This window comes from Rhinolophus sinicus, linkage group LG09 (genome assembly GCF_036562045.2).
Source record: "Rhinolophus sinicus isolate RSC01 linkage group LG09, ASM3656204v1, whole genome shotgun sequence".
NCBI lineage: Eukaryota > Metazoa > Chordata > Mammalia > Chiroptera > Rhinolophidae > Rhinolophus > Rhinolophus sinicus.
This window is the reverse complement of record NC_133758.1, coordinates 5,891,759-5,905,452: the sequence shown is the minus strand read 5'-3', so window position 1 is coordinate 5,905,452 and position 13,694 is coordinate 5,891,759. Positions and strand designations below refer to the sequence as shown.

The following is a 13,694-nucleotide window of genomic DNA, read 5'->3' as shown; positions in this document are numbered from 1 at the left end:
CTCAGTGCATTTTTTATCAACCGAGGTGAAGCAGGAGAGAAATCAGTGTCACCAACACCCTCCGTTCCTTACTTCATTTGCTAATTTCTGACAAGAGACAGTCTTGAGGGCAGCTTGATGATGGACAGAACAGAAAAACAATAGTTCCGTGTTTCAATTTAATTAGGCAAATGCTTATTGACTATTCTTATTTGGAAAGATTAGCACTAAATGTTATCAAACACTGAAAATTGAATAAAACACAACCCCTGCCATTATGAATCTCAGGAAAGAGCAGCATGAAGATGACTAAACTGCAAAGCTGGTTGTGAGGTGCAGCAGATGACGAGGACGTGGGGTTCGGGATGGTGAACATGTCTCCACAGGGAGGGCGAAGCAGGACAGACTTTCCAAAGGGGACAAGTGCCCCACACGTGAATGAGCCACAGCATTAAAGCCAAAGATGGGGATAACAGCATTTTGGAGGCATACCAGTGGGAAGAGATTTGAGTGTTCTCACAGAACAAAAGTTGCAGTTTTAACAAAATTTGTCAACATCAGGAGAAGTAAGTAATGTAGAAAATAGGAATGAAAATAAGGCTGGAGTCAGAACATAGGAAAGCTCTGATGAGAGTGTTAATGAGTTTACCATTGTTCTGGTGCCATTGGGAAGGTAATGTTAGGTTTTAAACAGGAGGACGACATGACCAGTCTTAGCTCTTAGTAGAGGAACGAGGGAAAATCACATTTTTGGGGGGAGAGAGAGAGGAATTAGCAAGAGAGGAAATACCTGCAAGCCAGAGAGCAGATTGGAGCATATTACTAAAATCAGGGAAGTGGTGAAGAGCTAGCGGCTAGGGATATAAAGACAAGATGGAGAAACCCACTGGAAATCCAATCAATAAGCCACGCATGTGAGTGTGTGCGTGCGTGTGTTTGGAAATATTATTGGGGGAAGGGAGTGGAGATGGATATATTCATTCCCTCAACAAATATATATTTAAGTGTCTACAATGTGCTAGGTGTGCAAAATGTAGACATCGAACATTTGGTCCCTTCCTCCCTTAACAAGAGCACAACCCAATATAATTACAGCTAAGATTGCAACAAACACCTAGATAAGTGAGTTGATGAACATGGGAGAACTGGAAAGGGAAGGAAGAAGCAACCAAGAATATACCAGAAACTTTCAAGTGTGCACAGGACAGTGAAGACAGGCAGCTCAGAGGCCAACTGGCCACCTGCTCCTCCACGATAGCCCCTTCCAACCCTTTTCTTCCTCAATGATTTTTAATAATAGCACCTAGGTTGCTTGTTTCAGAGAATATAGAACCATTTAAAATGGTTGTTTGCTATTAGAATGTGCACTTCATCACATCCCATTCACCACTGTCACCATAAATACTTGATGAATGAACGAATGAATGAATGAATGAATGAATAAGTCATTGCTGTTCAGCCCTGTTTTTCCCCCCTCAGAATCTCTCTGCCACACACACACACACACACTGCCCCCTCATCCAGCAGCCTTTTTTCTTCAAGGAGAAGGAAGACAGATCGGGTAGGAGAGACAGCAGAGGCATCAGGCAGTTGGCTGCCCCGAATATGAAAGCTTTGTTAATATGGGGGCAGACGACTACATCCTACGAATTCTTAAATGAACTACTCGAGCTTTCTCCTCCAACAGTCGCACAACTACTTCTCCTTCCTGTAAGAACAATGCCCCCAAAAATGTATGTGAGTGCTAAGACAGCTCGACCAACGACGGGGTATTAATGTTATTAATGTTAGAGAATTTCTTCTACATCAGAATTATTCAGGGTAAACACGATTCGGAAGGAGCTGCAATGCTCACCTGTTATAAAGGATGACCATGACAGGGGCAGGTAGAATAACAAACAGCAACAATAAAGTCGTCCCTCCAGCGATGAAGTAGATATATTGGTTATCAGTTTCACCTAGAAGAAAAAAATAATCATAGTAGGAATTAGGAATTCAGATAAAGCCAGGGGAAAAAAAAGGAAGGTGGGAAAATGAAGAAAGGGTCCATCAATCATCATAGAGGAACAATTTAAAACAAACAAGGAATCAAACAAAAAAATATATAGGACGACATAAGGAAAAAAACATATTTTTCTTTCAGAGTCTCCTAAATATTTCTGACTCCTCATAGATTTTTATTAGTTCCTTGATTCCTAAGATTGGATTTGACACCTTAAGAAGAATAAGAAAAGAAAGAGATTATGTTGGAGACAGGTATTACTTCATAGTAATGAACATACATAAAATCACACACATAAAATCTTTATTAGAAAAAAATAACTACCAAAATAGTACAGAAATGTAGTACATACATTCAACACACAATAGCATGTAACTTTGATGTTTACAAGTAGACTTCTGTTTAAGAAATATTTTCTACTCAATTGGAGTTAATGATAAAAATAATCAAGAAAAAAGTGTTACTCCAGCTCTGTGCTTACATGGAAAGAACCATGGTCCAGGAATCTGTAATTTGCATCCTGGTTCTTTCACTACTTAGCTGTTTGACCTCCAGCAAATTCCTGAACCTTCTCTGCTTACCTTTCTTCACCTGTCAACTGATGATGACAACAACCATTCTAATTCTATCACAGAATTGTGGTAAGAATCTAACCAGGCAGTATTCAAAAGAGCAGTGAACTGCTGGAGAAACGTCACCTCTGGAGCTTGACCCCAGTGACGTCAGAGACCATTTTATTTTTAAAATCCCCTTCTGCTTATGGTATACCTCACCCATGGCCACGCACGGAGCTACTTTTGAGAAGAAACTCCCTCAATACGTGCTGGTGACTGGAATGGGATTTAATGGAAACCCAGGAGCTGTCTGAATTGCCTCTCTCCTTGGGACAGAAGACGTGCCAGCCTCCCTCCTGCAGGAAGGGGGCAGGCCGAGACTGAGAACAGCGTAACTTCCCTCCATCTTGAACTGCAAGCTCCAGCGCTTGTACTGTGGTTCCCAAGCTGTGTGGAATCCTACAGCGACCTGAAAATCGCACTTTTCACTGAAGCTTTTGCACACTTGCAGATCATTTCTTCCTCCCTCATCCACTACTGTGCTGCAATTGTTTTCACGATAAAAGCTCAAAGTCTATATCCTCTCATTCTTTTGTAAGCATTACCGCAAAGAGAAACTGTCAAATAATAAACATTATTTTATGTTTCAATTTGTCTAATTTATAAAGTGAATAAAAGTGGAAAAATATATTAATGCTTTAAAGACTTTGTACATACAGTCTAAAAATGGCTTTTGTCTGAATATGATGGGGAGTGGGAAAGTGAAATTTACTCAGAAGAAAAGTACATCGAACCACCACTACAAAAGCGACAATGAAATTTTCTCCCCATCAAATAAGAAATTAACCTTTTAAAGTTCTTGGCACATTATAAAATATAAAGAAACAAAGTACCTGAAATTATTTTGCATTATAACACAGGGCTACAAAAGGACTGTGCTTACTATGCTGAAATAATTTGAATATAGTGGATGCCAAAGTTAAACCAAACAGGCAGTCATAATGAAAAAACGAAAGTTATTAGCAATGAATTCATTGACAGTGTTCTGGGAAAATGGTTTAACTACTTTTTAAAATACTATTTAGATTGTTATTATAGTAAAAAAAAAAGTGGGTGGACTAGATATCTAATTTTTTTCGTGTAAACATTAGAAGAAAACAGAAATAAATATTATGTAATTTCTAGAATGAAAAATGACTTCCAATTTATAAAAATAAATAAATATACAGGATTGACCAGGTCAAAATGAAAAATAACTGTAGGTCAAATTATCACAAATGACACATGTAAAGACAATAGCAGCTTTAATGTATCTTGTTATCAAGAAAAAGCTACATAAAACAATAAGAGAGATACAAACAACAGAGAATAAGTCTGTGTGAAAGCAGACTGTGTTGAGATAAATGATATCAAACTCCATTTGGGAAGTAAAAACTGCTGCAACTGACAACTGGAAAGAAACTGGTCTCTGTGTGTCATACCCTTTCACTAGGTGCTTGCACATTTGATTAATTACTTGATTCTAAAGAAATACTCAAAAATTTATAAGAGAAAAAAGAAAATTCTTATTTCCCAACAGTAGACTATTCAGCAAGGCTACGTAGCTGGGGCTGTCAAACTGACTTTGCACCAGAATCACCCTGGGGCTTGCTCACCCCCAGATTGCTGAGCTCCACCCTCAGAATTTCTGATTCAGGTGGGCTGGATGGGTCCCAGAATTCGCAGTTCTCATGTGATGGCCATGATGCTGGTCTGGGGTCCACTCTTTGAAAATCATGGCTATAAACACGGGAATGATGTCTATACATAAAAAACTGCTGAATATAAACTTAAGTAAAACTTCAAAAGCGGGATTCACAATTGCACGTGCTAGACTATCTCAATCAAGTATAAAACTTATGGGGAAAAGCCGCACGGCCACGTCGGGCCAAATTCTCAAGATAATGAGCCTCAGGGAGTAGAATTAAAGGCAATTATTTCTTTAAGCTTTTTGGTATTTTCCAAACTGTCTCAATGATGTGTTGCTTTTATTAATCAGAAAACAATAGCCCCACAATCCAAAGGTCGGCCTGCTTAAAACAGAATAATCTGCCCAATTTTAGTGGTTATTTTTGAAGTGTAGGATGTAGAGAGCATCTTCGTAGAAGTGCACACAGATTCCTCAGGAATTAACGATGGCATTCCTTATGAACCTCTAAATTATACGAATTAAGAAGTAGAAACCACTAAACAGGATGAGCGCTTGTTTCCCGCTGCTCAGTTCTAAATCCAAATTTCCAGTGCATCTCTTTTTAACCTCGTCTAGTAATGTTTGACCTGTTGGAGTCAGATCTGTTTATTCATTCATTTTTTTAACACATAGCTTTTCAAGGCATACTATATACCTGGCATTATAGATGAAGTGGTGAGTAAAAACAAATTTGGTGCCTAAAGGGAAAATACCAACTAGAGGAAACTGTTTTTCTACACACAACACTTCTGACACTAACTTTCCCCAAGTTAGCACAGACCCCACTGGGTAAGCCCCCTCCATTTAGACTCCAATCACAAGTCCAGGGCTCTTGTACTTCTAACCAACCCGAAATAAAACAGGGAAACACTTTCCTTAGTGCTACTGGTTTATTATAAAAGATACAAGTCAGGAACAGCCAACAGGAAGAGATGCCTAAGGCAAGTTAGTGTGGGGTGAGGGTACACACGGAGCCTCCATGCCCTCTGGGGATGTGCCAACCCTCCCACACCTCCTGTGTTCACCAACCTGGACGCTGTCTGAACCCCATCATTTAGGGTTTTCGTGGAGGTCCATTACATAGCATGATTGATTAAGTCATTTGCCATTGGTGGCCAGTTCAATCCCTAGTCCCTCTCCCTTCCCGGAACTCAGGGGATGGTGGGGCTAAAAGTTCCAACCCTCTAACCACATGGTGTGTTCCTCTGGCAAGCAGCCCCCATCCCGAAGCTCTCAGCCACCAGTCACCATGTTAACATACAAAAAGACACTGCACTCTGGATATGTGAGGGTATTAGAAGCTCTTCTGTCAGGAACTAGGGACTAAAACCAAATACAGTAAAGGATTCTCCTAGCACCATCACTCAGGAAACGACAAAGGTTTCGGAGCTCTGGGAAAGGACCCGTGGTCCGATACCAAACAGATATTTCCTTAATACTTCACAGTACTTGATCTAAAGAGTGTACATTGTTTTGAAAGAGCCTAGGTGATTTCAAAACATGCATGAACTAGCATTTTCCCATAAGAAATAGGGTAAAACCATGGGAGTCGGGTAGAAAGCCAATCGCCCTCCTGAGACAGCACAACCTGCAGCACCCCAGCCTAAAGCCAGCCGTTTCCCTGCCCCACTGCTGCATAAATGTGAACCATGATACTTAGGACCAGGCTGGTGCAAACAAGCAACACGCTTGGCACAGACAGCTGAAAACAAAAAGGGAATAGGGAAAGCAAATGGGTATGGATGCTTCAGGGAGCCAATCAGCAGTCGTAACGTTCCCTTTTTCCTAAGTTCTGCTAGTAGATCTTAGAGCTAAGGGATGTCAGCCTTCAAGCTCCTCTCTCAAAGAAAGAAGCATTACTGTCTACTCTCAGCAGCCACCTTTGTGCTGATGTTTCTTCTTTACTGCAACCCCAATGCTGTGTTGATTCATAGGAGGACAAAAGTGTCATGAACCATAATGCCATTATTTTCCCTCCCATCAGAGAAGATAAATACAGTTAAAACAATTTGTCAGTGAGATATAGAAATGAATAATTTTCTCCAGGACTGAGACCCTCCAGGCGATGTTTCTTGCCAGTGACGAGTATTTATGGCTCTGTTAGAAACCCTTAGAAAGGCTCATGGGAGAAGGGCTGCCGGGTCCTTCCCTCAGAGCCACCTGGGCAAGAGCAGGCGTTATGTCTATTGTCTATGCTTTATTAGAGCTTGGGGTGGGGTTAGGGAAGGAGGAAACAGTGGGGTTAGATGAGTGAGGGAAGTCACTCAGAACCGAAATATCTGGACTGAAAAACACACGAGGAAAAACTCAGAGCCTAACCCTCTAGCCAGCCCGGGGTAGGTCATGGCAGACACCTGTTCAAGGTGTTCTTACTTTTTCACCTCATGAAAAAGAGACACCGAAATACTCGATTTCATTCTATGTACACATGGAATATACACAGGGTGTGACTTTCCACAGGGTAGAGATGTAGGAGCGCACAGAGTCAGCCTGATGAGGTCAATTCCAATTTTTGACTTAATATATAACATAAATATCCAAGCTCCAACCCACATTACACACTGATTTACTGGGGGGGGGGGGGGGGAAACAGAGATTAAGTAGAGATATGTTGGCGCCTGGTCCTGTCTTCTCCTTCTTCTCCCCTGGAAGATCTCATCATAAGATATTTGTTCTCTCAGATGCTTATTTTTTTGGCCACTGAAAAATGATAAAACCAACCCCAAGAGTGGCTATGGGGCTTAGATAAAACATATAGAGGTGCTTTATGTATTAATCACCACGTAATATAGACACTATTAAAAGCCTACTTGTATTTTGTATACATTCATTCAAAGTCAGGGTTAAATACATAACTCATTTCCATCTTTTTCATGTTGAAATTTCACCTTGAACTAGTCATGTATAACAGAGGATGCTTGCTCCTGAAAGCATGCTTACCTTCCTGAGAAAGGCAGAGGTAGCGTTGATAAGCACGTGTTCAGTAAGTGGAGCTTTGGAGGACCACGGGAAATAATGGTAGCCTGAAGGATGAATTTTCCTGTATGCCTGAAATACGCATCAAGTGGATATTGGTATGGTAATATTATTCCAAAGGTCAACTTCCTTTGTGCAAATCAATTTTATACTCTTTGTATTTTAGAAACCTTTCCCTGTTTTATAGCAAGAAGGTCCTAGGGAATAAATTATTTTCAGAGAATTAAAGGACCACGACATCAACCTTTCATATTTCTTCTGAGTGAATAGCAACTACCTGCCCTCAAACATGAAAGTATTATCAGATAGTAACTGAGAAAGAGAAGGCACAGAGAATCTAAATAATTGTCCTGTAGAAAGCCAATGAAGGAGCCAAGTTCTCAACCCAGGGTTCAAATTTTGTTACAGGGGGTTTGCCTCTCTTGATGGGAAGTAGTTTCCCAAATGACTTAAGCACATAAAGATTTTACATCAGTTGAGAAACAAAGTCTAAGAGAGGCTGTAAAGTTTACCTACTCAATATAGGATGACTGTATTAGCTACATGTTCTGGTGTCATTATGTGCACGTTGTCCTACTGTGGGCCACTGTTCTACAGCGACTGGTGATGCCAAAGGTATCTAAGGGATGGTGACCACCTTTGATTTGGTACATTTGTTGAGAAACTTTTCAAGGCTGGCTCCACCATATAAGATATCTCCCCATTTTATCCAAATATTTCTTAGTCTTAAGTTAATGCAGCAGACCTGAGACTGCTGTCCTTACAAAGGCCTGCGTGCAAGGTTGGTCCTTGCCTCGTGTTGGAAACAGGGTTGTGGGTGCTTTCCCACCATTCCCTGTTATAGTGTCTCAACTGTTTTTACAACAATGTGGTTTATGCTAAACCTGCTTTCCTGCTGGGACTCCGTTAATCCTCTGACTTTGCCCCATGTGCCTTTTCCCTTTCCTGATTTTGCGTCCTATCTCTTTGCTGTAATAAATCAAAGCTATGCTTTTGGAATGCAGTCAAGGAAGAGAGCGCCCCCATGTCCCAATCCTGTGGGAGGGCAGGAGTCTAACCGGTGGGTGCCTGATTCCAACGTACAAGACCACGTCCTGCGGGAAAGATGTAAGACGTTCATTTTTCTTTTTTGGATAAAGCCAATTAACTAACACAGATGGTCACCCCAGTTACCAGGTGAATTGAGGATGAACTCTGTGTGACAAATGGTGCTACCAAGTCCACTACGTGAGGAGTAGTTACTGTTTCCCCTGAGAATGTGGATGTGATGGGCTTTATCTGCTGGGCTCTATACAAGGTGAGATGCTGTCTGTTTTTGCAACCTCACAGCAGATTGCCTGTGGTCCGTGTCACGACTCTAGTTTAACGCTTACTCAATAATAAAATTGTTTTCTTTCTTTCATACCTTTGTGGAGCTAATTTCTGGGTAGGGAGAAGATTTTGTTTCTCATTATAATTCCCCAATACACTGTTATCATTACTGCTGTTTAACCAACTGTAACTCTCCATTACAGAGCCACCGTTTCACTTATCCACAAGGATATAACAGGAAACTTTTCAAATGCTCTGCTGAAATCAAGGTAAACATGTTCCCCGTGCGATAAAACACAGTTGGCATACCACACCATTTCAATATCTGATGTATTTAGCTGTTCACTATAAAGGTCCATAAACATGAGGGAATATAACTATTCTGAACATTTGCATATGGGAAATAAACTTTTATTTTCCCTTGAGAGATTTTGAAGATTCAGCCCTCGCTGCCCCTGCTGGGAGAGGAAGTAGGAGTCTGACGGCTAATAACTCATCGGCCATATACAAGAGCTAGAGGGAGGGCAGGACTGGCGGGCAAGCAGAAGGAAGAAGTGCCCTAGACGGAGCAAGGGCGTCCCTGGGAACCCTGAGCAGAACCTGGGAGGTCGCCTGAGGGAGTGGGCTCTCCCACAAGGGGAAAGTCCAGCAAGCAGACCTGGTAGAGACCTTGAGCAAGTGCTTCACAAAGCCAAGAGGACACACGAGAGCTGAGCTAGGACCAGTTCTCTCCAGCAAGAGCCTTGATGGTCCTTTGTGCAGAGGCTACTGCTCAAGTTCCCCTTGTCTGTTCCTGGTGGGCAACTGACTTCATCAGCAACCAGCACCCCCTCCAGTGCCTACTACCTGCTCCCTCACTGCTTGTTCCACATGTGACTGTATAGAACCTCCCCCTCACGTTACTCCATGATACCCACACACCCCAGGAAAGGGGACACATCAGTGGAGAGCCCCCCACAGCACCTGTGGTGACCCGAACACACTTAAGCACACAGAGCTGAGAGAAAAGGGCGGGAAATCAAACTCCCATCCCCTTGCCTATAGTTGCTCTGTATGAGAGCTAGTGCACCTATAAACCTCTTAAAAGGGAGGGTGTTAGGCTGTGGAACTCCAGCAGCCAGCTTCTCTTGCGATGCATCTGTTGCTGATGGTAATGAAACTTTTTCTTCCACTTGGAGCAGCAACACAGGGTCATGGTGAAGATTTCTGAAGCCAGCCCCCTCCCTACGAGCTACGAAGCTTTGAATAAGTTCTTCGCCCTCTCCATGCCTCTCTTTCCTCACCTGTAAACTTTATAGAGTAATAATAGACTTGTTGTGACAACTAAACGAGTAATTATCAGTAAATTCTTAGTGTAACCGGCACACATATAAGCGGTACCTGTGAGTTTTCCATATAGCAGTCAAGACAAGGCCTGTGACACCTAATCCTTATAACTGCTACTTATAACTTTCCCTTGGGTCCTTAGAAAACGTCAAAAGTCAAACTATATGCCATTTCTAAAAGCCTATATATAAATGTGTTCTAAATGTCATATAGATCTTTTCAGAATATGAAGCAGACAGCAAGCTTCGGGTTGAATATTTATCTCCGAATAGTCTATCCGATTTTAAATCATTTCATTTAAAATAATGTTTACTAAGTGCTCTATAAAACACATGAAAGGGGCCAGCCCGGTGGCTCAGGCAGTTAGAGCTCCATGCTCCTAACTCCTAAGGCTGCCGGTTCGATTCCCACATGGGCCAGTGAGCTCTCAACCACAAGGTTGCCGGTTCAACTCCTCGAGTCCTGCAAGGGATGGTGGGCTCTGGCCCCTGCAGCTAAGATTGAACACGGCACCTTGAGCTGAGCTGCCTCCCGAATGGCTCAGTTAGTTGGAGCGCGTCCTCTCAACCACAAGGTTGCCGGTTCTACTCCCACAAGGGATGGTGGGCAGCGCCCCCTGCAACTAGAAAATGGCAACTGGACCTGGAGCTGAGCTGCGCCCTCCACAACTAAGATTGAAAGGACAACAACTTGACTTGGAAAAAAGGCCTGGAAGTACACACTGTTCCTCAATAAAGTCCTGTTCCCCTTCCCCAATAAAATCTTAAAAAAAAAAAAAAAAAAAGACACATGAAAGCCAATGCCTGGCTGTAAAACACAAGATCTCTTGTAGTAATTTCAAAATCTATAGCTTTCTGTTCTAGAGTTTAATTACTCATTCATCTCTCCTTTTTAAAAATAGCCAGTGATTAAAAAGGAATTGCATGATTAGATTTCAGAACTGATACCATTATCGACTGGATCAGGCAGAGAAGACAGTAGTCAATACACACGCAAAACAACCTGTTTTGATTCAAGTGTTTGGGATTTGGCACCTGTGTACGTGTTTCCTGTGAGTGTAAAATTGCCCATACAATCACCCGTATTTATCGAATGTTTATCATATGGCAGCTTGAATAATATGATCCTTGCTCCTCCTAACAAATGTTCACAGACATCGGAATTCACACATATACACAAATTAAGAGTGAAGAATATACCTCAGTGCTCTATAGACATGAAAAACCGAAGGCACCTTAACATCAGGACGATAATTACACTTTGCAAGCCTGTATTTTTCTGCATTTGTAAACTTGTCTCCTTGTGGCCCCAATTTGGGCATCATTTGCACATCCATTGCGTCCTTGAGCTTTTTTTGCAGACACAATATCCCTCCCTTTGTCAGCGCAGTCTCCTCCTCTCAGTATCTACTCTTTATTTGCCGACATCCGTCATCCAGATGATAAGGATTTCTCAATTCAGTCACTATTCACCTTAGCTGAAGCCATTTCTCACTCCCCACCACTCCAATCAAGAAAATTACCATTTCAACCTTAAATCTGTGAAAGGAAGAATGTCTTCTTGTGGGTTAATCAAATAAAATGCGACTCTTCTATTTAAAAAATATGTGTATATGAATATCACCACTACTTTTGAGTTCTAGCAAAAGTGAAATACATTGAATTAATTCTGGAAATAAATTTTAGAGTGGCCTATGAGGATTGCAAAATATTTACTTTATGAAAGTTATCCCCAAATATTTCTGTTTGATAAATGCCTTTTAAGAATCCCTGAATCATTTGAGTGTAAATAACTTGAAGATACAAATTAGGGTTCAAAAATGTATCTCTACAAATGATGTATCTATGTTTATTCTTCCTTTCCTGTCCTTTTAAACAATGTAGCCCTCTGCAAACCTGGTGGGTCATCTTTGAATATTTGCCAAGAGTCAGGTCAGTACATGATTGAAATACTTCAGTTCCAGTTGGAAGTAGTTGACTAATTGCATTGTAATACTTAAAATTAGAATTGCTGTTAGGGATGAAATGCCATTAATCTTATATGCAGAACTAATTTTTTTTAACTATAAGTTATTTTCTAGTTGCCTTTGGGGAAAATTTCACACAATCATCTATGTTCTGTTCCTAATAAGGCTCTCAGAGATAACCCCAAGCTGTTATTACTTCCCAGATGCTTTCAAATGAAAAATCTCATGCCTCCAAAAGAGTATAAATGGCTATTTTGCAGCTGGAGTCATTAGGTAGGTCTCTCAAATAACCGTGGCCATAGATTTGCAGTGGGAAGAAAATCAGTACATTTGTCTGAATTTGACTCCCTATCTGTACTCGAAGTTCCTAGGGAGAGGAAAACTTCATGCAAAGGGTTTGAAATTCACTCTGATCATAAAGAAATAGTTAAAGGAAAGCATTTCCTGACATTACCTGCTTTCTAATACCACCAACTTACACTGTGTATCATGTTGCTCATTTAGAGCTTGCTTTCCGTACCTGAGGTAGCAAGATACACTCAACAGTGTGCCTTACTGAATAGAATCATCCAATCAATTTAAGATGACCGCTTTCAGAATTTCCTTCCCTCTGATACTAACTTCTTATTATTCAATTCAATATCTGGTTTATCTACACAAATATGGTATGAATAAAAAATGGCTGCAGGCAAAACTTCCAGGACTACGTGCATCAGGAAAGACGAATAAATCACTATGTGGGGCTTACAAAACACACTGGCCGGCTGCATTTTTTTTCTTTTTTTTTTAACGTAGTGTCTCCTAGAAGAATTGATTTCAGCAGAGGCAACTGTAAAGATACAACGACATAATAGGCCATGATTGAGTAATCAACTCACTTGTGATGTGGGAAACAGTAGTTTCATCTGGATACCCAGTTGTCATCCAGAATTTTAAAAACATAGCTAAATTGGGATGAAAATTGCAGTTGATCCATTTCATTAGAGGCGATTTAACTTGCAAGCAGTGACCCCAGTGTTGCGGGATTCTTGTTCTGTGGTTTTATCATCTAAATGAACTGTGATGGGCGTTATTTTCTTCGTAGCTACAGATAGTGAAAGGCTGAGGTCTGTCACACCACGCCACGGAAACGGATATATGTCAGGCAGCCCTGTACAGATCAGCTCAGGCAACCCCCATGCCGACAATATTCACATCACTTATAAATTCCTAGGACTGGTACAGAAGGTTCTGGATTAATGAACCCTATGCCTCACAGAAGACACACATGGGAAGATTCTCTTAGCTCTGGTCCCATGCTTTCCTAGTGAAAACTCTATAATCTTCATTTACAAACCCCATCCCCCAGTCTGGTGATTAGCAACTATGCACCATTTATCTGGAATATGCAAAAACAAGAAAAATAAAGTTAAAAAGGGAAATAGGGTTTTTGAAAGATATGAATGTAAACAAAGTTGATGAAAATTTTTTCCCAAACCTTGCAATTAATCTTCTGAGAGTTTCTTTGATCAGCAATCACTAAACTTCAAATGTTAAGTGTTAATGAAAAAAAATCTAGAAATAATCCACCTAGAAAACTTGAAAACAAAATGAACACAGTCTCTACTAGAATATCTCAAAATATTAATATACAAAGAATCAGTCAAGAACATTTATTGAGCATATTCTGGAAAGAGACTTGGACAACTCTAAGCAGAGATGCCATAATGCCTAATCTCAAATCATTTCTAATATAAGAAATCTGGACAATTGCACACAGATGCACTTACTAAGTGACTCGAGGGTATAATTTTCCAAGTTATAAAAGCTTGAGAAATTCAAGATGCTTAATGGCTCAATGGCAGGGAGGCA

General features: G+C 40.9%; 1 protein-coding gene across 2 annotated transcripts in view; it reads right to left on the bottom strand.

The window, feature by feature from the left end:
• CD226 (CD226 molecule) overlaps nucleotides 1-13,694 on the bottom strand; it is a 64,613-nt gene that overhangs the window by 9,238 nt on the left and 41,681 nt on the right. For both annotated transcript variants that reach the window (XM_074339861.1, XM_074339860.1), the window contains exon 5: nucleotides 1,835-1,937. In XM_074339861.1, the coding sequence (XP_074195962.1) occupies nucleotides 1,835-1,937 (103 nt within the window). The remainder of the gene's footprint in view (nucleotides 1-1,834; nucleotides 1,938-13,694) is intronic.